This window comes from Camellia sinensis, chromosome 9 (genome assembly GCF_055761805.1).
Source record: "Camellia sinensis isolate YWXY chromosome 9, ASM5576180v1, whole genome shotgun sequence".
Lineage (NCBI taxonomy): Eukaryota > Viridiplantae > Streptophyta > Magnoliopsida > Ericales > Theaceae > Camellia > Camellia sinensis.
The window spans coordinates 111,699,187-111,724,230 of record NC_138969.1 but is presented as its reverse complement, the minus strand read 5'-3'; the positions used below and the strand labels follow the sequence as shown (position 1 = coordinate 111,724,230).

Sequence of the window (25,044 nt, the reverse complement as noted above, 5' to 3'; positions counted from 1 at the left end):
TGTGCCTTGTCTCGGTTTGCGAACCAGACTCGGTTTTCTCTGTTTCTTTTCCTAAGGGGAAGGAGAAGTCCCGTAGACTATCTCTCAATGTCCGTAGGCTACATTTGGTGGCCGTAGGCCATTTTGCCCATTTCGGAGTCCGGTTCCCGGTTTTCGGAGCCGTCAGGCCGTGTGCCTCGGTTCGGGACCGCTTAACCATCTCCTATTGCTCTGTTTTTTGGCATACTTCCTATTTCATCCCTTTTGAGGGACACTGGGGGCTGAGAAACCCACTTCGAGGTCGAATACCATTTTCGGTGTTTAACAGCCCATTTTCGGGACCCCGAACTACGTGTTTTGCCCCCGGAACGTTCGTTTTGCAACGGTTTTCGTTCATTTTTGGCAGGTACCTCTGTTTTATCACAAGGAAGGACACTGAAGGGTGGGAGGCCAGCAATTGTTGCAGCAGCCAGTTATCTCTCCTCCCGAGCCTCCCGGCGCCCGTTTTTCCAACTTCCGGGCTAATGTTGAACACCCTAGGGGTAGTGTTGCCAACTTTGAACCACATATCTGTGATCTACACACCTGAGAGGCCACTAAAAGTTGGTGGCCGGCCATTAAGGTCACCTGACCCGTTTGACCCCTTTCTTTCGGGCTAATGTTGAACCCCTTGGACCTTTTTTCTTGAACTTTCAACCACATATCTGTGATGTACACACCTGAGAGGCCCCTAAAAGTTCATGGCCGGCCAGTAATTCAAATTGACCCTTTTGAACCCCTCTTTCCGAGCCATTGTTGAACCCCTTGGACCCACTTTCTTGGACTTTTAACCACATGGTTGTGTTGTACACACATAGGGGTACCTCTCCAATAGCTGGCCGGCCAGAAAATCACACTGACCCTTTTGACCCCTAGCCGGCCGGCTAGGGGGTATGGCCGGCCGGCCACCTCCGGCAAAAGTAATGGGCCGGCCGTGTTCTTTGCACTGTGCACTTTACAGCTGTGGGGCAATATCCCCCAGATATTTTCTGTATCCGGGGGATATTTTGTGGGGGAGTTTTGCTCTCCTTCTCCCCCACCTTTTACACCCCCTTTTGATCCTTATAACCAGCTGGTGGCCTCCTCTACAAGGGTTAGAAAATTTACTCTTCAAAGCTCCATAGCCAACTCCATCTTCTTCCTTCTCAATTCTTCAAAAAACCCTAAGTCCCTAACCATCATTCCTTCTACACCACCAAGCTCTACCACCACCATCTCATTTCCAGCAGCAAGGAGGGATTCTTGAAGGCTAAAGAAGCTACAAATCCATCCAAGAAGCAACAAAAGCTTGAATCTTCAAGGGTAAGTTACACTTTTACCCTTTTGAACCTTTTTCTTGATCTATTTCTAAGCCCCACTTATTTTTGGTTTCAAGCTCCGGCCCTAACTGAAAAGGGCCATCTTTTGAGCTCATCTTCACTTCTCATTAAGGGCTCAACCCTGTTTGAGCCCTCCATAATACACTTGCTTCATTGATCATCTTGTATGTCATAGTTTTGCATGCTATTTTTGACCCATGAGCCATTTATTTTCGAGCATGTTGTAAACTGATTTTAGGCTTATTTTGAGCCCCTCTTCAACATTGGAGAAGGGCTCAACATTGTTTGGTGTCTCCATGTGTCACTTGTAGTTATATCCCTTATTTGGCCCCATTTTTGCATAAATTGGTAGCCCTCTTTGCTTCTGTTTTTGGACCTTCGTCCGAACTGAAAGTGGTCTTATTTTGGCCTATACGTCATGTTTCATTCACACTTTTGTTCTGTTTGGTGATTATTTTGTATACTTCATGTTTTAGCACCTTTTGAGCCTTGTTTTGCATCACATTTTTAGCATATTTGTATACTGATTTTGAGGCTTCCATATACTGTAAATGTTCATATTTTTGATCCATCTTCAGTGTTGTAGAAGGAAATTTTTCGGTTTGGGTTTTTCTTATATCACTTACTTCATTGCCCCTCTTTTGGCCCCTATTCTTGCATGCCATTTTTCCCCTACCTATGCTTGCTGTTTGGCCATGTTTATAACTGTGAAAGTGCATTTTTTGGGACTGTCTAGCTTCTGTCTTTGCATTGCATGTCCATATTGTGCATGTTTGGCATGGCTATAGGCCATTTCGGGTACCTAATGTAGCATTTCGGGGCATTTCCTTGCATTCCATGTCATTTCGCTTCATTTCGGGACTGTTTTCCCTCATATTTTGTTGCTGAAATTCCATTGGCATACTTGCATATCATTTTTGCCATGTTTCATGTCACTTTAGCATTGCCTCGGTTTGCGTGCCCGTGTGCACGCATTTCGAGGCACTCCATTTTTATCCGACGGCATCCGATGTGAGTGTGGCTGAGGCTCACTCATGTTGGTATAAGCCCATTTGTCATTTCCATGTCATTTCATGTCATTTTAGCATTGCCTCGGTTTGCGTGCCCGTGTGCACGCATTTCGAGGCACTCCATTTTTATCCGCCGGCATCCGATGTGAGTGTGGCTGAGGCTCACTCATGTTGGTATAAGCCCATTTGCCATTTCCATGTCATTTCATGTCATTTTAGCATTGCCTCGATTTGCGTGCCTGTGTGCACACATTTCGAGGCACTCCATTTTTATCCGCCAGCATCCGATGCGAGTGTGGCTGAGGCTCACTCATGTTGGTATAAGCCCATTTGTCATTTCCATGTCTTTTCATCACATTTTAGCATTGCCTCGGTTTGCGTGCCCGCGTGTACGTATTTCGAGACACATATCATCGCCTCGGTTTGCGTGCCCGCGTGCACGTATTTCGAGACACATATCATCGCCTCGGTTTGCGTGCCCGCGTGCACGTATTTCGAGACACATATCATCGCCTCGGTTTGCGTGCCCGCGTGCACGTATTTCGGGACACATATCATCGCCTCGGTTTGCGTACCCGCGTGCACGTATTTCGAGACACATATCATCGCCTCGGTTTGCGTGCCTGTGTGCACGTATTTCGAGACACATATCATTGCCTCGGTTCGCGTGCCCGCATGCACGCATTTCGAGGCATCTCATTTTCATAGCATTCTGTACGTTAGGATTATATTTTAGTTGCATTTCATGCATATCATGCATATTACATCATGTCCGGAATAGGAGTTAGCCCGGGCACGGGAAACGAGGTACATTTCGTACTCCGAGTGACGGAATGTATCTCAATTCTCCAGTCACCGACACTCCGGATTACCCATGATGGAGTTAGGTTTTAGCTGTAGTTTCATGTGCATTCATCCTATATTGAGTTGTGCATTTCGATTCCTCGGCCATCATGCCTCGGTATGCGTGATTGTTGGCACGAGGATCGAGACATGCATATATCTGTGCAGATACATTGCTATGCCCCTTTCCTGCTCTCTGTTGCAGCGAAACAAAGAATCAACAACCTTTTGGAGCTTGGCACGCACTTCAAGAACAGGTGTAAACAGAGGCTAATTGGGGCATTCCGGTGGATTTCCGCGCACGACAATCCGGACATGCATCATCCATCAGAAGCAAGGCAGTCCCTGGCTTGCACGCCAGTTTTATTTGCTTTCTTAATTAATTCATTAATCAATTAGAATTTTGTATATTATTTTGGACTGTAATATTCTTTTATTCGGAACTGTAATATTGGGACTGTATATTTATTCGGACCCTCCGAGTGAGGACACAACTGTAATAAGTGTGGATGAGTGTGTTGTATGTCTTCCAACCCCTCGTCTTTCTCCCTTTTATTTATCCGCTTATGATGGTTAGATTAGGGCATATTTAAATTAGCATACAGTATGACAGCATGTTTTGCATTCATTCATCTGTATTGCATGCACCGGGCTCGGCGCACCATACTAACTGCATCGTACTTTCAAATTCCAAATTGAATACATGTTAGTTGTAGCATTTCATATATCATCTTAGAATAGCCGAGCCTACTATAATTGCATTTTGCATGTGTTGCATTAGGCATTTCTGTATACTTAAGATCATGCATAATTTCTAATATAGTTTCTATTTTGGCTTGGAGTACTCGGTGAGTTTTATGCTTTAGCATCCTTGCATGCGTGTGAGTGTTGCCATGAATAGCATGCTTACCATGAGGCTATGTGCTTATGTGATATAACTGCCTGAATGCCTGTGGGTGAAGGTTGGGTTGTCTGAATTGGAGTAAATCATCAAATGTTTCAAGCCTACCTGCGGGTAGCAAACCATTTTCAAAAACAAACATGAAATGCTTCGTTCCAAATCAGGCGACCCGGTCTATATCTGTATGCTGTGCGCATCGCATAGTAACCTAGGCTAATAAACCGGAATAAGAACTCGCAATGTTTTCAAAAATTGATATCATGATTAGTAGAGGCCGGTCTATGACCGGGCGAGCGGGGGTGCTCACGAAGTGACCTTCCCCAATCGTACCCAAGTTCCCGAGCCGAGGCAACTTTGGTGATGACGGACACGTGGCCTTTTGGCACCGAGTCAGGGTTTCCTAAATTTCCCAAAATAAAATATTTAGGTGGCGACTCTGTATCTGGCAAAGCAGTCCATGTTTGGCACTTCTTTCAAAATCTATTTTCTCAAAACGATTTGCCGGAGTTGGACTCTTTGGTTCAGATTTAGAACCGTGACTGCAAATCGAGTCCAAACTGTAGCGAGGTCCCCCGCGGGCTTGTTACAGTTTCTGGCGACTCCGCTGGGGATTTAGAGAGCTTGACTCGAACTCATGATATCTGTTTTTGACTACACTTGTGTGTTTCTTTGCATTGCATTTGCATTGGTGCGCCTAGGACACCGTGTTTGCCATCTGCTATTCCTGAACGGTTTGCCGGAGGCTTGTCTTGTCAAGGCATGACCATAAGGCTGACCGGTTGTGGGCTCTGCCAGTATGGGAACACAAACCCCGGTTTTACCGGGGCACCCTCTTTGACCATTCGGCCTAGTGCATATTCGGATCCATAGTGACTATTCCAAATTAGGACAGGTTGCTTACCCGTTTATAGGTTGTTTGAGACCGCTGTGTGCATAGTGAAACCCTAGCTCCTGACAAAATAGGACAGGGAAACCCTACCCCAACATAGGGGTGTTTTGGCTCTCACTTATCTGTTATGTGCTTTAGAGTGCGTCTCTACAGGAATGCATGTATCAGTATATAAGTTTGGGCATCAGACCTGTGGGCATCAGTTCGGGATTATCAGTATCAGGCCTACGGGCATCAGATCACTATATGAGTTTGAGTATCAAGCCTGCGGGCTACGGTTCAACGTTGACAACACCAGGCCTGAGGGCATCGGTTCAGTACATCGGTTTGGGTATCAGGCCTGCGGGCATCAGCCAGTATTGGAGAATTGGTTATCTGCGGATATCAGATTCTGTTTTAGGGAACAGTGATACAGGGATGATAATCAGTGTTTGAGGACAGTGTTTATTCAGCTTATTGACCGTGTGTTGATTATGCCCGACTGTGTGTCATGCATTTTATTTTAAGCTGTTATGCTGCCCGTTTATCTGTTTATTTATTTCCTTTTCGCTTTATTTATCTTTTGCTAGGGTCAGTTTTAGCACGATTGCTTCCAACCCAGCAGGCATTCCCCAAGCACTTTGGACACGAGGTCGCCGACTCCATTGATCTGAGGATCTAATCGACGGACAGCCAGTGTTCCATTCTCTACCCCCTGTTACCAGAAGGAAGCAGAGAAAGCGCAGTACATCTGAACAGAGAGCACCGGAACAGTGGTTCCCCCCACCAGTGGACAGTTGGACTGAGACCCCCATTGAGTCAGATCTGCCAGTAGTTCAGACAAATCGGAACAGTATGACAGCACCGACAGGAGTTGAGGAAATGATACGCCAAATGCAGGAAACTATGCGGGCCATGCAACAAGATGCTGTCCGCCGGGATGAGCTTGCTAAGCAACAAGCCGAGATTATGACCCAACAAGCTGAGCTTATCACCCGACTGCAACAACAGAGCACAGCATCTGCTTCACACCCAATTCCTCCTCCGGCCGGAGCCCCATTACCTGAGAAGGCTCCTGCTATTCAGGACGTTCCTCCAAACACCCAGAATACTGTACCGACTATTCAAAATCTGCAAGAGGACACGAATCTTCCAACGGGGCCAGCTCCGCCCCCGATTCCACCACAACTGTCAAAAGTCCATACACCCGACCACCCGGACTCTCCATCCGAGGTCGAGGTTGATCAAACAGCTCTGAAATTGAGCAAACTGGAGAAGCTTTTCAAAAAATCCCAAGGGGCTAAGGCTATGCCGGATATCGGAGATGGATATACCGAGGAGGCCGTAACACTCCCCGATAGATTCAAAATGCCACAAATCGACCGTTTTGACGGGACCGGTGACCCCATGGTCCATATCCGACTGTTTGCAGATGTTTTGCGGCCAATGGGCCTAACACGACAACAGAAGCTCTCATTATTCGGCCGAACCCTGTCGGGCGTGGCCTCCCATTGGTACGCAAGATTATCAGATGAAGTGAAGAAGAATTGGGATGAGATGGCTGAGGCCTTTGTCACACAATATTCGTATAACACTCAGATCGAGATCACAACCCGTGATCTTGAAACGACGAGGCAAGAACCTAAGGAATCTTTCTCGGACTTTGTGATCCGATGGAGAGCAAAGGCGTCAACGATGACTCTAAGGCCCACTGACAGAGATCAAATTCGGATGATTGTGCGCAATCTCCACCCGAAGCTAATGCAAAGGATGATTGTGGTCCCCTTCCCTACTTTCGCAGATTTACATGATATGGGGGTGCAAATAGAAGATGCTATGAGACAAGGTCTGTTGGACCAGGATAGAGAACAACCGAGGAGAACCTTCAATCGCAACAACAATGCGGGCCCGAGTGGCGCTGCAAATACGAGAGCCTCGGAAGTTAGTATGGTCACCACCACTCCCCCTCCCCCTCCAAGGCCCACAACTGCCACACCATTCTCCGGCGCGTCCGGAAGCAACTCACAAAACAACCGATTCCAACCACGAGGCCAAAGAACCTTTACTCCACTATATATGCCTCTGACCAAGGTTCTGGGAATATTGATCAGGAAAAATCATTTAAAACCCTTGGAGCCAAAGCCATTACCGAATCCACTCCCCCCCTCTTACGACCCGTCAAGGTACTGTGCGTATCATCAACAACACGGTCATGACACCGACCGTTGTTACAGATTGCGTCATGAGATTCAAGATCTTATTGACAAACAGGTGATCGCGCCTCCTGATAAACCCAATGTCACAACCAACCCTCTCCCACCACATAACCAAGCTCCTCCTCCCAAAAGAATTAACTTTATCCAGACTGGGGTCGCATCTTACGATCCCAGCATCTATATTACTCCCACCCACCTACCCAAGCCGGAGGTGCTCCTCCCTGATTGCGCTGATTTCTTGTGCATGGTGGACATCTCCAAAACCCAACCGGAACCGAGGGTGGTGACCGTCGAAGACAGGGCAGGGCAGATTTTGGGGGAGACTGAGTCTGTTGAATCTGGGACTGGGCAGAATTTCGCTGGGGGAGTTTATGATCCAAGCAAGTACATCCTATCAGCGAGCCGAATTGGGCTAATGTAGAATTGCCAGAGACAGGAGAACTATGCATGATCCGCGGGGATGGATCTGGGCTATGGGCAGATGAGCCGACAACCGTAGAGGAGGACTTTGCTAACTTGCAATTTCTCGAGGACCAGGAACTGGGGGATGCATCGATTAATTGGTATGATTATGAGGAATCAGAGGAGGCCACGGGATGGCTCGAAGACCAACCGGATGCAGTGGAGGAAGCCCAACCAGAACAAAGCCCGGCAGGGGCGGAAATATCAGTTGTGGCCGGAACGGCCGAAAATCAAGTTGTACCGCCGGAGAGCGCCGGTGTTGAGAATTCCGCTCGGGATATGGGCATTATTGATACAGGAACTGTTGAGCAAACAACTGTACTGACGCAGTTGGAACAAGAAAAATTTGAGGCTACTGAGAGAGCCAGAAAGGCAAAGGGCCCTGAGGGGACTGTGAGTGCCGTGTGCACGAGGACAAACAATGCTGCGAGCATATGGACAGAGAGCACTGAGAGTGCAAGCGGACTGGAGCCAGACAGATGTCTGTTGGCTGCCAGTGGAATGTGGTGGGAAGATGACGATTTGTGTCTTGCCCATACCGATGAAGACTGGGGGAATAACCAGCCGGATGATACTTGGTACCTCGACGAGGTTGACCATATGACAAGAAGTGGGCGGTACTTCAAGCCCCCACACCTGGACCAACCCGAGGCATCCGGGAAGGACAGAGAAGCAGAAAGACAGAAGGAGAAGCAAATTGAAGATGAAGCTGTGCTGAAACAGTTGAAAAAGATACAAGCAGACATCTCCATCTGGGGACTGCTAATGGCATCACGAGTGCACAGAGAAGCTGTCCTATCTGCTATGGACAAGTCCAAACTCTCCATAGACACCACGCCTGAACAGCTGGTTGGGCTGGTTTTTCCGGGAGGAGGTTCCCCGGCATTAACCTTTTCGGACAAAGAGCTACCGCCTGAGGGCACAAGTCATAACAAACCTCTCTATATTTCTGTGGAATGTAGAGATAAGTGGATACCGGTGGTACTTGTTGATACCGGGTCTGCGATTAATGTCTGCCCGACCAGAACGACATACGCAATCGGGTTGAAACCCGTGGACTTCGTCCCAACCACCCAAGTGATCAGAGCATACGACAATACCAGCAGAGAAGTGATGGGGACTGTTAAAATTCAAACCAAGGTTGGTCCAGGACAACACAATGTCGAATTTCATATCTTGGATGTTCCCGCAACCTTTAACCTACTTTTGGGGCGACCGTGGTTGCACCAGGTCAAAGCAGTCTCTTCCACTCTACATCAAATGCTAAAGTACCCCCACGGGAAAGGGGTAGCAATCGTTTTTGGGAATTCATCAATCCATCCGCCGCCGGAGGTGTCCACACCTGTCTTGGAGATCGAGCACGGCACGGAGGATGTGTTTTTGTCGGGGTTCACTTTGGCCGAGGCTCAAGTGGTGCAGAACGTCATGGCTGTGAATGAGGGCATGTATGTTAGTGCTCAATCTATATACCTCATGAACAAGCTAAAACATACCCCCGGGATGGGATTAGGGAGAAGCGGCCGGAAGGGCGTCTCAGTATTGGCCGAAGTGCCACACAACCCCCACACCTTTGGACTGGGTTATCTGCCCACCAAGGAGGATTGGGTGAGGAAAGGAAGAGAAATGGCCGGAAGGGCCAGGGCAAAGAAGGCCGGGAAGCCATTCGATTTAATGCACAGGCCCATCTGGGGTACCCTAAACGGACGTTTCGTCCGGGAGGGGGAAGATTTTCCATTCTGCGGCTTCCCGGAGCCATGGCTAAACGCGAAGGGGGAGCGCGTGCCTGGTTTTGAAATCTTCTTCGATATACAATTATCTGGGGATGACGTTGCCGAAGCGCAGACAGACCCACCAACTGAGGTTGAGCAGTGTGAAGCAGTGGATCCTGAGGGCACAGAGCTTGAAATGGGGATAGCACTGGCGAGTCTACTATCAGATCCTCCGATCGGCCAAGAGTGCTTGGGGGATAACTCTTCGGTTTCTGTGATTGGAGATGAAATAGCTGCGGGCTTTCCAGCGCCGATCTTGGATGCATCTATCGCACCTTCTCTCATCTGGCAATATGAAGAAGGCTTTTTATCTTGCAGTTCCGGGTCAGGTAGTGAGCCGGAATCTGATTCTATCGAATCTTGTGCGTCAGAATCAGATTCCAGCTCGACTGAGTCTGAGTCCGGTATTCCTGGGGGTGATAACCCGGATGCCACAGTCCTGTCTAGGTCGTCTTTTTCATTTTGTTTTGAGTCTGTTGTAACAGAGGAATCTGACGGCTTGGAAGCATTTAATGAGAATGATGTGGATGTGGTTTCCGAGTATTTTTCTGTGCCTTTGATTTATTGCTTAAATCAGGATTTTCAAAATTTTGATGAAAACAGCGAGGAAGAAATTCCCCCAGTTTTGCAACGATTAATTGAGCAAGAGCAGGAAAGATTTGTTAAACCTTTAATGGATGAAATCACTACTATGAATGTTGGTACTGAGAAGGACCCGCGGCTGGTCCAGATCGGGTCCACGTTGTCTTCAGAGGAGCGCGAGCGCTTAGTCGCTTTATTAAAAGATTTCAAAGATGTTTTCGCGTGGTCCTATGAAGACATGCCTGGAATCGATCCAGAGATTGTACAGCACCGGATCCCTCTTGATCCAGAGGCCCGCCCTGTCAAACAGAAACTCAGAAGGATTCGCCCGGACTGGGCCCTCAAGATTAAGGAAGAGGTCACCAAGCAAATTGACGCAGGGTTCCTGCTGGTATCTGAATATCCAACTTGGTTGGCCAACATAGTTCCGGTGCCAAAGAAGGATGGCAGAATCCGGGTCTGTGTAGACTTCAGAGATTTGAACAGGGCCAGTCCGAAGGATGACTTTCCCTTGCCACACATTGACGAATTGGTGGATTTCACGGCAGGACACGCCTTGCTTTCGTTTATGGATGGTTTCTCAGGCTATAATCAGATAGTGATGGCACCCGAAGACCGGGAGAAGACTGCGTTCACTACCCCGTGGAGGACATATTGTTATCGAGTGATGCCATTCGGGTTGAAAAATGCTGGAGCTACGTATCAACGGGCAGCAACTACAATATTGCATGATATGATCCATAAGGAGGTCGAGGTGTACGTGGACGACATGATTGTTAAGTCCAAAGATAGGGAGGGCCACTACACCGCCTTACAAAAATTCTTTCGAAGGATCAAGGAGTTTCGGCTGCGACTGAATCCCCAAAAATGCACGTTTGGTGTTACAGCAGGGAAGATGCTAGGGTTTCTGATCACACAAAGGGGCATCGAGGTCGACCCTTCCAAAATCAAGGCCATCTTAGAAATGCCACCACCGAGGACTGAAAAGGAGGTGCGAGGCTTTCTAGGTAAAGTGCAATTCATAAGACGGTTTATTTCTAAATTAACCTTGACTTGTGAACCACTTTTTGGTCTCCTGAAGAAAGGAAAGAAATTCCAATGGGACGGCCGATGTCAAGCAGCTTTTGAGCAGATTAAAGAATATCTACAGAACCCACCCGTGTTGTCACCGCCAGAGCCGGGGAGACCGTTGATACTGTATCTTTCGGTAACTGAGACTACCATGGGCTGCATGCTCGCGCAGGAGTCAGAAGACAAAGTGGAAAGGGCCATATACTATCTGAGCAAAAAGATGCTGGATTACGAGACCCGCTATACACCGCTGGAGAAGGCTTGTTTGGCCTTGGTATGGGCAACCAGGAAGTTGCGGCACTACCTGTTAGCCCACTCAGTAATGTTGGTTTCCCGTTTAGATCCCATCAAATATCTCTTCGAGAAACCAGCACTTACGGGTAGGCTAGCTCGTTGGCTGCTGTTGCTCTCCGAATTTGATTTGAAGTATGTAACGCGCAAGTCAGTAAAAGGTAGAGCGGTAGCAGAGTTCCTTGCCGACCACCCGGTTGAGGGGGATGAAGCGGTTGAGTATCTATTCCCAGATGAAGCTATTCTGCACGTCAAAGATGAAACTTGGACAATGTATTTTGACGGAGCGTCAAACCAGTATGGGTATGGGATAGGGGTGTTGCTGATAGCGCCTGATGATTCCCGTATTCCTTTAGCATTCAAGCTCCGGTTCAAAGTTTCCAACAATGAAGTAGAGTATGAGGCATGTATTGCTGGCCTGGAAGCAGCCCTGGAACTAGGGGCAAGACGGTTGGACGTCATTGGGGACTCGAACCTTGTTGTGTCTCAAGCAAAAGGAGATTGGAAAGTCAAAGAGGAAAGGATGATAATCTACCACCAAACCTTGGATTTGTTAATTCCTCGGTTTGAGAAGCTAAATTTCACCCACCTCGTAAGAGAGAACAACAGGTTTGCAGATTCACTAGCAACTCTATCTTCTATGATAGACATCCCGTCCGGAGTCCAGATGCGTCCAGTCATTATTGATCAAAAGTTTGTGCCGGCATACGAGTCGATTTCCGCCATAGATGAGGTTCAAGACGGCAACCCCTGGTATTACGACATCTGGAACTTCTTGGAAAAAGAGACATATCCACTAGGGGCAAATGCCAAAGATAAGAGGGCTGTCAGAAGAATGGCTGCTCAGTTCGTTATCTGCGGAGGAAAACTGTACAAAAGAGGCCATCTGGGAATGCATAAGCTCTGTGTAGAAGCTGAAGAGTCAAAACGCCTGATGGAAGCCATCCATGGGGGGGAGTGCGGTGCACACATGAATGGGGTGATGCTGGCCAGAAAGATCCTCAGACAGGGCTACTACTGGTCAACCATGGAGGAGGATTGTATCAGCTTTGTTCGGCGATGCCACAAATGTCAAATTCATGCAAATCGCATGAACATCCCGCCGTCAAAACTGTACAACATGACTTCGCCGTGGCCTTTTTCAGTCTGGGGAATTGACGTGATCGGAGCTGTTACCCCGAAGGGGTCAAACGGGCATGAGTTTATCCTAGTAGCGATAGATTATTTCACAAAGTGGGTCGAGGCCCAATCATACACGGTGTTGAAGGCGTCGCATGTCGCAAAGTTCATTAGGAACAACATCATCTGTCGCTACGGGGTGCCAAACGAGATAATTTCAGATAATGGTTCCCACTTCAAGAAAGAAGTGATAGACTTGTTGGAGAAATACAATGTGGCTTTTCATAAGTCATCTACATACAGGCCGCAGACCAACGGAGCGGTTGAGGCCGCCAACAAGAATATCAAGTATATACTACAGAAGATGGTGGAAACCTATCGAGATTGGCCAGACAAGCTGCCATTTGCTCTGTGGGGCTACAGGACTTCAATCAGAACTTCTACTGGAGCAACTCCATATTCATTGGTCTATGGAATGGAGGCTGTTCTACCCATTGAGATTGAGGTTCCGTCGTTACGAGTATTGGCCGAATGCCAGATAGCCGAAGCATATTGGCAGCAAAGCAGATTCGAAGAACTCATGCTCTTTGATGAAAGAAGACTGAAAGCACTGTACCACATCCAAGGCTATTAACGAAGAATTGCCCGGGCTTTCAACAAGAAGGTTAAGTCCAGGAATCTGAAAGAAGGAGATTTGGTGCTCAAAGATAACCGAGCTCCCATCCACGACCCAAGGGGCAAGTTCAAACCTAATTGGACTGGTCCTTATATCATCAAAGCTATCTGGTCAGGTGGGACTGTGGTTCTGATGGATCTAGATGGCTTGGAGTTCTCACAACCGATCAATATGGACAAGTTGAAGAAATACTATCCTTGAGAGGCTCGCTAGGCCGAAAACCCGAAAGGGCGACCTAGGCAAAATTCAGAGCACAAAAAATTAGAAAATATAAAAACTGAGCTCGCAAGGTTGAAAACCCGCAAAGGGCGGCCTTGGCAAAAGTTAGAGCGCAAAAGGAGAGTGAAAATACTCGAGTGAACCTCAGCCTGAACTACGTAAGGCTTGATTCCCATCTTTGGGTTACGTAGGCAGCTTCGTCTTGAAGTTCAGCCATAAACTTTTCCCCGATCAACTTTGTCCATTTTGATCATCTCAGTCATCTTTATCCATCAGCATTTAACGCGATCTCCGGTGCAGTGCTGTTCAAACTAGGGGCAACTTTCCGTTGCCGCGACGGTGCAAAGTTACTCAGACAAGGGGCAACTTTCCGTTGCTATGAAGTGCCGCTTTGTTCTTCAGACTAGGGGTAACTTTCCAGTTGCGGGGATCTGGGGTTGTGCATCTCGGTGACAAATTTTCAGCGTGTCCAATTCTGATCCACATCGAAAATAGTTTTGAAAAGTTTTAATAAAAGTGGACTTTGTTCAAATTAATCTTTTTACGACTTAGACCATTTTTGGACCAAAAGTGGAAAATTTTCAGTACCATAACTTTCAATTTCATTGATCTCAAAACACAGTTCTCCTACTCTTGCATTACAATTGAGGTTGCTTATTTTAGTACATTCATAAAGAAAACTTGAAAATGCTAGATAGGCAATAAATTCGAGGCATAGTTGAATCAAGTATCTCTGTGTCCCCTCCCGGAGCTGGACGGAGCATCTGATGCCAAGCTGGGCCCAACCTGTGCCTCCTCATTGAGCCAATCCACGCACTCATCAGATAAAGTGCAACTGAAAGTTGAAGCAGGGGCCAGGAGCTCTCTAGTCCTCCATGCCGTGGCATATCGGGCAAGTTGTGCACCCCGGACCGGGAAAGCAGCTGGATACTCAATCCCCTCCGATGGGCAGGTCTGATCATGACCAAACTGACGCAAGAACCGGAACGGAAAATAGAATACGCAGTGGGTTAGACCAATCAGTTGGATCCCAATCAGCCGGGACATACTATAGCTCATTGCCGGGAGGTTGAGCCAAGGACAACGCCAAGCAATGCCGTCTGCGGACAAATTGCACATCCAATCGAACCACCACCTTTCGTCAAGAGCGTTGACAAGGCGCTGCCGAAAGAAGTAGCCTCGAGCTGAATAAGCCGGGCAAGAGTCCACAACCTGCAATTTATCCATCAACCATACCTAGGGGAGGAATGGAAAATGAGAGAATAAAGAATAGAGAGATGTATGATGAGAGAAAAGTAAGACAAGGGTTTTGAGAGAAAAATCGAGCCTGAGGGTCGAGTGATGTGAGCAGATATATATGTAAGGACGGGTGGGAAACATTACCTGCAGCAGCAGTGGATTCCCAGCAAACCTAGTCGCCTCCCGGCGATAGACAGAATCTAAGCCCATCAGTGTCTCGGCCAAGGTCATGGCAATACAGCTCTTTCCTTCTCTCAAACCTTGGGCGACTTCAATCAGGCGAATGCTAGCCCCGCCGAAGCCCGAGGAAAGCAGAAAGTGAGACAACAAACATAAGCAGAGGGCGTGTTGCCGGAAACCCTGCCAATAATGGTTGCTGCGGTCACCGGCGTCGGAAAAACGATGGATCAAGCCGAGGATGTCCAGCTCCCCACTGCAGATCAGAGATCGAGCGTCGTGCGCCGTGAGCCCACACATCCGCCCTAAAGCCTGGGCGTGACCAAAATGGAGCTGAGGCAAGATCACTTCAGAGCATTCAGACTCCATCAAAACCTGAAAATCTTCGAAAGTGGGACACATCTCTTGGCCGCCAAAGCTAAAAACATGCGTCACTGGATTCCAGAACCTTGCTGCGGCATGGAGAAAAGGGAGATGTAACGGAGTACGGCTCAGCGTGAATAGTGCATTCAAGCCGAAACCCCGGAAATTCAGCTTTTCCGAACCATCTAGAGAAGAGATCCAAGAGGTGATATTTTCTGCGAGAAACGCCTCCATCTTTGCCTAAAACTAAGATGAAATGATTGTTCCCGAAGTTGAGGATTTTATAGAAGGAAAAACACTATTCACGGGAACACGTGTCAAAAATCTGGTGGTTGCAGGACTGAATGGCCGGCCAGCTACTTTTTCTGGCTGGCCAGCCATTTACTTTTTCAGAAATGGCCGGCCAGCTGTCTCTCTCCACCAAAAATGGCCGGCCAGCTCCCAGGGATGGCTGGTAATGCTGCAATGTATCTCATTGGCCCTGTTTTACTCTTCGAAGGAAAGTTCCAAGCATTTCCATACAACGGGGGAGTCAAAGACCTTCATCTCTCTCCGTTTCGGATGCGTTCCGATGCCCAGATCGTCAGAAGTACGCTCTTTTGGTTGTTGAGTTTTGCTTATCGAGTTGTTGTTTTGCTTATCGAGTTGTTCGTCGAGCGGACGTATTTCGTGTTTTGAGTCATTGCTCTCTGTTTAAGCAATTTTTGTTAAAGTCTTGTTTGTTTGTGTTGTTGCATTTTGCTTATCGAGTTGTAAACTCGCTAAAGATTCTGTTATATCTTAGTAAGTTGATTTGTTTAGTTTGTTGCGTCGGTTCACTACCTGACTTGGTGATTACACATTGCGCATTACCATTCAATCTCATTTTTGTGCAAAATAAGTTGGTGCGATACGATGCTAAAAGTTCAACATACAAACACCTTTCCAAAAGCTATTTCATTTCATCATGCTTTACAACCAACAAAGGCACAAGTTTTACAAAAAATAAAACTGCCTAACAATGTGCAAAGTGCTACAAACTACTAGTAAAAGAAAAATAAAGCAGGAAATAGCAACATCAAAATCCTCGGGAGCGGGAACGAGAAGCACGCCTCGTCCTCTTTTGCGGGACGACCTCCACACCATCATCTGAGTCAGAGCTGTCATCCTCAGGATCCTCCTCAGCCTCGCCTCTATTCCCCGAGCCAAAACCGGAGCCTCCCTCCTCAATAGATGTCTCGAACTGACGGTCGGTAGCCTCCTCCTCCTCCTCATCAGGCTCCACCTCCACAACATGAGCCCTGCGTCTGCGGACAGGCCCTCCTCGAGCTCCTCGATAAGGCCTAGATGGCCCGGCTCCTCGGGAAGGCCGAGATGACCCCGCCCCCTGAAAAGGCTCAGATGGCCCAGCTCCCCAATGAGGCCCAGGTGGCCTGGCCTGCGGCTGACCGGACCATGAAGGCATCTGAAAACAAAGAGTTCAAATCAAATACATCAGTCCAAATATGTACATCAAATACAGATACAAGCAAAGGCTACATGAAGTGGGTGCATGTAAATACAGTGTCCAAATGGGGTGTGTGTCAGATGTGCTCTACACAAGTAGTCTATTGATACAGTAGAAATCAGCATGTCATCAGAAGTATGATAAATGCCAGGAAACTGAAGGGTACCTGAATGCCCGCGACAGATAACTGTGCCTCCCTGCGCAGGACCATGCCTTCGAGTGTGGCCACCAGTCCAACCACCTCCTCTATGTACCCTCGCGATGGCTGCAAAAATGAGCTCATAATCATCAGTAAACAGAAGAATGTCTAAACATCTGAATGATGAATGAAAAGTGGAGCATACCGGCGGTGAGTCCGGATCAATGGCATATCGATCACTGGGCATAGGAGGCTCTAGTGGGATCGGAGTCGGAGAGCTAGCCCCATACTGCCACGCCATCAACTCAGTAGGCATATCTGGCCATCCCAGATGAGGATGAATCGACGGAGTCGGAGGAAACGGTCTACTCCCACCTCTAGATGTACCAGCTCTGCTAGAAGAAGGGATGTCTGTAGCTCGAGCCCGAGCCTGGTCCGAGGATGACATACCGGCAGGTCTCATCATCGGAATACGAGCTTCTGTCAATGGAGGCATCAAATATATGTGACGGTAGGTGGCGTAGTCCCCCTTCGCAACATATAGCAAAGCATCACTGCCCAGCATGGCGCCGACCACCTCTGAGTAAGAGAGCCTGTCAGCGGTCCGCATACTAGCTGGAGGTACTGCGGGAACATCCTGAGAAAGATACCCCCGTACCTGGCGCAGAAAGCGCTCCCCCAGGAACCAGGCCCTGCCAATTGGCCCTTCGAGCAGGACCCTATATTGGGAGATGCCTGACGCTCCGGTATACTGAAGTCGGAGATCATCACCCAGGGGCGCCCAAGGTTTCCATGTAATCTGCGGATGACAAATGCATAAACCGATCAAAAATCAAGAATATACACTGCAAATCAAAGATGAGAATGAAAAGAACTGAAAGTTCTGAGGTACCTCTGAGTGTCGCACGGTGTCGAAGTACTGTCGCAGGCGAACGAGGGTCTCTCGAGGTCTCGGCTGGTGCGGGCCCTCGAATATCAATGAATATGGGGTCACGGGAATCCCCACCACCTCCAGCTCTGGGGCTAATGATGGGAAGTATACATAAACCCATAGCTGAGAAAAGAAATGCAGAATGTAAGTACGAAATGCTGAGAGCAAAATACAGACTGTAAAAGTGCGCTGTGTGTGCAATGTACAAGTAATGAGAAGCAGAAATATAAATCGAGGGGACAGAAAGTACCTCCCAGGCTCTCCAATAGCCGCCAAGCAAATCGCCCCGCCCGCGGGAGGTCGCGCTCATGTAAAAATAAAGGGTAGCCAGGCCGGCGCCACCCCAATCATATCTATGGACCTGTGATAGGTCGACTAGGGCGCTCAGCAAATATAGCCCAATGGTGTTCCCTCTGTCGGCGAACAGAGTAGTCCCGAAGAGGAACATCAGGAAACCACGGGCGTACTGCTCCGTCTCCTCGGGACTCTCAGGCACCATCTCCGCCCGCCGGAAATGGGAAGAGAACCAAGTGTATCGGACTCTCCCTGAAACCCTATCAACAGGCGGGCGAGCCCCCAGCAGATACATCCAGGCGGCCTCCCACTCGCCCATATCCTCGTCGTAGGTAATGGGCCAACCTCCGACGTCTAAGCCGGTCAATACAGCAAAGTCAAAAGGGGTCATGGTCATGTCCCCGGTAGCAGAGAAATGGAAGGAATTGGTGGTGTCCCACCATCTCTCTACCAGAGCTGCCATCAAGGTCCTCCTGGCAGGACAGCGTGATAACCCGACGCAGAAGGGTCCAAATCCTGCCAGATCCACTAAGTCTCTGACGCCCTCCGGGAGCTCAGCATACCAATCCCGCGCCATGGTGGAACCATATCCTCGCACATTGCGGGAGCAAGCCTGCATTCAGAATGAATACAGGTGTCAACAATGAGATGAAATGGGCTGTGTACCAATGAGATGAAATGGGCTGTGTACCAATGAGATGAAATGGGCTGTGTGCCAATGAAATTTGAATGGACTGTATACCGATGAAGTAAAATAAGCTACATACAAATTCTATCTACCTGGGCTGCGTGTTCAGAAAATTTGAATTTTGGGCTGCGTGTTCAGAAAATTTGAATTTTGGGCTGCGTGTTCAATTTTCAGTTAATTTGTGGGCTGCGTGTTCACTATCTATCTGGGCTGCGTGTTCAGAAAATTTGAATTTGGGCTGCGTGTTCAATTTTCAGTTAATTTGTGGGCTGCGTGTTCACTATCTATCTGGGCTGCGTGTTCAGAAAATTTGAATTTTGGGCTGCGTGTTCAATTTTCAGTAAATTTGTGGGCTGCGTGTTCACTATCTATCTGGGCTGCGTGTTCAGAAAATTTGAATTTGGGCTGCGTGTTCAATTTTCAGTTAATTTGTGGGCTGCGTATTCACCATCTATCTGGGCTGCGTGTTCAGAAAATTTGAAATTTGGGCTGCGTGTTCAATTTTCAGTTAATTTGTGGGCTGCGTGTTCACTATCTATCTGGGCTGCGTGTTCAGAAAATTTGAATTTGGGCTGCGTGTTCAATTTTCAGTTAATTTGTGGGCTGCGTGTTGACCATCTATCTGGGCTGCGTGTTCAGAAAATTTGAAATTTGGGCTGCGTGTTCAATTTTCAGTTAATTTGTGGGCTGCGTGTTCACTATCTATCTGGGCTGCGTGTTTAGAAAATTTGAATTTGGGCTGCGTGTTCAATTTTCAGTTAATTTGTGGGCTGCGTGTTGACTATCTATCTGGGCTGCGTGTTCAGAAAATTTGAATTTGGGCTGCGTGTTCAATTTTCAGTTAATTTGTGGGCTGCGTGTTCACTATCTATCTGGGCTGCGTGTTCAGAAAATTTGAATTTTGGGCTGCGTGTTCAATTTTCAGTTAATTTGTGGGCTGCGTGTTCACTATCTATCTGGGCTGCGTGTTCAGAAAATTTGAATTTGGGCTGCGTGTTCAATTTTCAGTTAATTTGTGGGCTGCGTGTTCACTATCTATCTGGGCTGCATGCTCAGAAAATTTGAATTTTGGGCTGCGTGTTCAATTTTCAGTTAATTTGTGGGCTGCGTGTTCACTATCTATCTGGGCTGCGTGTTCAGAAAATTTGAATTTGGGCTGCGTGTTCAATTTTCAGTTAATTTGTGGGCTGCGTGTTCACCATCTATCTGGGCTGCGTGTTCAGAAAATTTGAAATTTGGGCTGCGTGTTCAATTTTCAGTTAATTTGAGGGCTGCGTGTTCACTATCTATCTGGGCTGCGTGTTCAGAAAATTTGAATTTGGGCTGCGTGTTCAATTTTCAGTTAATTTGTGGGCTGCGTGTTCACCATCTATCTGGGCTGCGTGTTCAGAAAATTTAAAATTTGGGTTGCGTGTTCAATTTTCAGTTAATTTGTGGGCTGCGTGTTCACTATCTATCTGGGCTGCGTGTTCAGAAAATTTGAATTTGGGCTGCGTGTTCAATTTTCAGTTAATTTGTGGGCTGCGTGTTCGCTATCTATCTGGGCTGCGTGTTCAGAAAATTTGAATTTGGGCTGCGTGTTCAATTTTCAGTTAATTTGTGGGCTGCGTGTTCACTATCTATCTGGGCTGCGTGTTCAGAAAATTTGAATTTGGGCTGCGTGTTCAATTTTCAGTTAATTTGTGGGCTGCGTGTTCACTATCTATCTGGGCTGCGTGTTCAGAAAATTTGAATTTGGGCTGCGTGTTCAATTTTCAGTTAATTTGTGGGCTGCGTGTTCACTATCTATCTGGGCTGCGTGTTCAGAAAATTTGAATTTGGGCTGCGTGTTCAATTTTCAGTTAATTTGTGGGCTGCGTGTTCACCATCTATCTGGGCTGCGTGTTCAGAAAATTTGAAATTTGGGCTGCGTGTTCAATTTTCAGTTAATTTGTGGGCTGCGTGTTCACCATCTATCTGGGCTGCTTGTTCAAAAAATTTGAAATTTGGGCTGCGTGTTCAAGTTTCAGTTAATTTGTGGGCTGCGTGTTCACTATCTATCTGGGCTGCGTGTTCAGAAAATTTGAAATTTGGGCTGCGTGTTCAACTTTCAGTTAAATTGTGGGCTGCGTGTTCACTCTCTACCTGGGCTGCGTGTTCAGAAAATTTGAATTTTGGGCTGCGTGTTCAACTTTCAGTTAACTTGTGGGCTGCGTGTTCACTATCTACCTGGGCTGCGTGTTCAGAAAATTTGAATTTTGGGCTGCGTGTTCAACTTTCAGTTAACTCGTGGGCTGCGTGTTCACTGTCTAAATCTGGGCTGTGTGTTCAGAAAATGTAAAGTGTGGGCTGTGTGTTCACTTCCGAATTCGGGCTGTGTGTTCGACAAATCAGTGTTTGAACCGTGTGTTCTAATGTGGGCTGTGTGTTCGCAATTAATTGATGAGCTGAGTGTTCAAGAATTCAAGTATTGAAGCTACATGTTCAAGATGTAAGCGAAGTACTATGTCATAAGCTAAACAGCATGTTCAAGCATGGCAAAGGTGCGAAATATAAAATACAGAAGATGAGGAAAATACCTCTCGGGCATCGTGAGAGAGATGCTGCTCCGGCTCTCTGAGAAGCAGATCCACGGGTGCTCTCTCGTCAAAACTGGTAAAATGATGGAAGACGGCACGAGGGAGGACGTGTGCTGCCGGACGGTACCTCCCAGGCATGAAGGGTCGGGTCCTCGGAGGCAGAGTCATGGGGTCGAAATCATCCCCGGCACCCGGAAAACCTCCACCGTGAGGAGAATTGCCCGCCATTTTCAAAAATCTGCAAAAGGGGAGCAAAAATGAGCAAAGTGAGCAAAAATTGGAAAAAGTCAACAAAAGTCAACTCCCGAGAAAATATTCCAAATATTAAGATGAACTTACCTCAAGTGGTGAAAATGAAAAAAGAAGCTCCGAAGTCGGAATTTAATCGCTCCAAAGTGTTTAAAACTGAGTGTTTTTGCGAAAACAATTTGCGCGGGGCGTTGGAAAACGCGCGTGAAACTCAAATCTGGAGAAAAAGTGTTGAAAGAGGCAAGAAATGAAGTGAGGTTCGGCTGCCATTTATAAGCCTCAAGCCTTGGATTGCAAGAGCATCAAAAAGGAGGGAAAAAGACCAAAATGCCCCTGGGAAAAGGGCATGGCCGGCCGGCCCCTATTTCTAGCTGGCCAGCCATCTGCTTTTTGCAGAAATGGCCGGCCAGCCATTAGCTTTTGTGGAAACCGGTTGGCCACCTCCGCTTGGGAAGGTAAACGGCCGGCCATCATCCCCACATGCTCACCTAGCTTTCTGCAAATTTTGAGGAAGATCGAAGTTCCCGGGACCTGAAAAAGTTCAAGAAAAGTACACTTCCGGTCGCGAAATTGCTCCGTCGGGACTTCGGTTTCAAGTTCTGACATGTGTCTCATCATCATTCATCGAAATCAAAGTGTATCCCTTTTGAATGAGTTGTAGCCTTTCAAAGAAGCAGATCAGAGGCCGCGATCGAGTTACCTTCGCCGAAACACGCTTTTCCGTACTCATTGTTTCATGACAAGTGAACACCCTGATTCATGCTCGTTTTGTACTATCATGCACATTAACTTGCATTCTCATGAGTATACTTGTCTTGTCATGTACATTTCTTGATATTTGTATACCTCTGTGTTTGAGCATGCGTTGTCACGCATGTTCCATTTTTGCATTGCGATGCATTCACTCACCGACACTGCGTGTGTCAAACTTTCGAAATCACATTGAACATATGTTGTTAGCATATTGTGCTTGTTGCAATTTCTCTCTTTTGCAGGCACGATATTGTATGTACGGTTCAATTGAGGCTGGTGCGACCAGACGAATCGCGCAGGTATCGTATCTTCTCCGTGTGAGACGTGGCGGGGATTGAATAATCCTCCGCATTCTTAACTGCATGAAATGTAGTTTTTGTTTTGCATTCTTGCTTAAAACTGTTGCATCTATTTGCGAATACTTGCTTCATTACAGCTTGCTGCATTTGCATGATCATTGGGTTACCTTTGGCTTCTTGCATAACATTTGCATTTTGCCCCCTGCCTGCGGGCATGCCTGCGGGCACATCTTTGTCTATCCTGTATGTTTGTCTAAGTCTTCGGCCTTGTCAAAAATGGGTCGTCTCTGGGCTTTGACATTCACTCCCGTCACTTATGACTTCCGAGTTCTGTCAAAGAGGGGCAACTGTAGACACCCCATTTTTGACCGACCTTAAGACTCAGACATCACCAGTTGAGCACTCGGTGATATTGCATGTTGTGCTTGTTCAGAAGTCTCAGAGTCGCGGCTGCGAGCCTTGCCTCCGGGCTTCCGAACCCTTTTCTGTGCCTTGTCTCGGTTTGCGAACCAGACTCGGTTTTCTCTGTTTCTTTTCCTAAGGGGAAGGAGAAGTCCCGTAGACTATCTCTCAATGTCCGTAGGCTACATTTGGTGGCCGTAGGCCATTTTGCCCATTTCGGAGTCCGGTTCCCGGTTTTCGGAGCCGTCAGGCCGTGTGCCTCGGTTCGGGACCGCTTAACCATCTCCTATTGCTCTGTTTTTTGGCATACTTCCTATTTCATCCCTTTTGAGGGATACTGGGGGCTGAGAAACCCACTTCGAGGTCGAATACCATTTTCGGTGTTTAACAGCCCATTTTCGGGACCCCGAACTACGTGTTTTGCCCCCGGAATGTTCGTTTTGCAACGGTTTTCGTTCATTTTTGGCAGGTACCTCTGTTTTATCACAAGGAAGGTCACTGAAGGGTGGGAGGCCAGCAATTGTTGCAGCAGCCAGTTATCTCTCCTCCCGAGCCTCCCGGCGCCCGTTTTTCCAACTTCCAGGCTAATGTTGAACACCCTAGGGGTAGTGTTGCCAACTTTGAACCACATATCTGTGATCTACACACCTGAGAGGCCACTAAAAGTTGGTGGCCGGCCATTAAGGTCACCTGACCCTTTTGACCCCTTTCTTCCGGGCTAATGTTGAACCCCTTGGACCTTTTTTCTTGAACTTTCAACCACATATCTGTGATGTACACACCTGAGAGGCCCCTAAAAGTTCATGGCCGGCCAGTAATTCAAATTGACCCTTTTGAACCCCTCTTTCTGAGCCATTGTTGAACCCCTTGGACCCACTTTCTTGGACTTTTAACCACATGGTTGTGTTGTACACACATAGGGGTACCTCTCCAATAGTTGGCCGGCCAGAAAATCACACTGACCCTTTTGACCCCTAGCCGGCCGGCTAGGGGGTATGGCCGACCGGCCACCTCCAGCAAAAGTAATGGGCCGGCCGTGTTCTTTGCACTGTGCACTTTACAGCTGTGGGGCAATATCCCCCAGATATTTTCTGTATCCGGGGGATATTTTGTGGGGGAGTTTTGCTCTCCTTCTCCCCCACCTTTTACACCCCCTTTTGATCCTTATAACCAGCTGGTGGCCTCCTCTACAAGGGTTAGAAAATTTACTCTTCAAAGCTCCATAGCCAACTCCATCTTCTTCCTTCTCAATTCTTCAAAAAACCCTAAGTCCCTAACCATCATTCCTTCTACACCACCAAGCTCTACCACCACCATCTCATTTCCAGAAGCAAGGAGGGATTCTTGAAGGCTAAAGAAGCTACAAATCCATCCAAGAAGCAACAAAAGCTTGAATCTTCAAGGGTAAGTTACACTTTTACCCTTTTGAACCTTTTTCTTGATCTATTTCTAAGCCCCACTTCTTTTTGGTTTCAAGCTCCGGCCCTAACTGAAAAGGGCCATCTTTTGAGCTCATCTTCACTTCTCATTAAGGGCTCAACCCTGTTTGAGCCCTCCATAATACACTTGCTTCATTGATCATCTTGTATATCATAGTTTTGCATGCTATTTTTGACCCATGAGCCATTTATTTTCGAGCATGTTGTAAACTGATTTTAGGCTTATTTTGAGCCCCTCTTCAACATTGGAGAAGGGCTCAACATTTTTTGGTGTCTCCATGTGTCACTTGTAGTTATATCCCTTATTTGGCCCCATTTTTGCATAAATTGGTAGCCCTCTTTGATTCTGTTTTTGGACCTTCGTCCGAACTGAAAGTGGTCTTATTTTGGCCTATACTTCATGTTTCATTCACACTTTTTTTCTGTTTGGTGATTATTTTGTATACTTCATGTTTTAGCACCTTTTGAGCCTTGTTTTGCATCACAGTTTTAGCATATTTGTATACTGATTTTGAGGCTTCCATATACTGTAAATGTTCATATTTTTGATCCATCTTCAGTGTTGTAGAAGGAAATTTTTCGGTTTGGGTTTTTCTTATATCACTTACTTCATTACCCCTCTTTTGGCCCCTATTCTTGCATGCCATTTTTCCCCTACCTATG

At 47.3% G+C, this 25,044-nt stretch overlaps 1 protein-coding gene across 1 annotated transcript; it reads right to left on the bottom strand.

Annotated features, from left to right (window-relative positions):
• Window positions 1-16,054: 16,054 nt before the first annotated feature.
• Window positions 16,055-16,892, bottom strand: LOC145799153 (uncharacterized). Its single transcript, XM_082888703.1, has 2 exons — window positions 16,796-16,892; window positions 16,055-16,587 (listed from the first exon to the last, which is right to left on the bottom strand). Exons 1-2 carry the CDS (start codon window positions 16,838-16,840, stop codon window positions 16,201-16,203), a joined length of 432 nt encoding a protein of 143 aa, XP_082744829.1. The 5' UTR covers window positions 16,841-16,892; the 3' UTR covers window positions 16,055-16,200.
• Window positions 16,893-25,044: the final 8,152 nt, after the last annotated feature.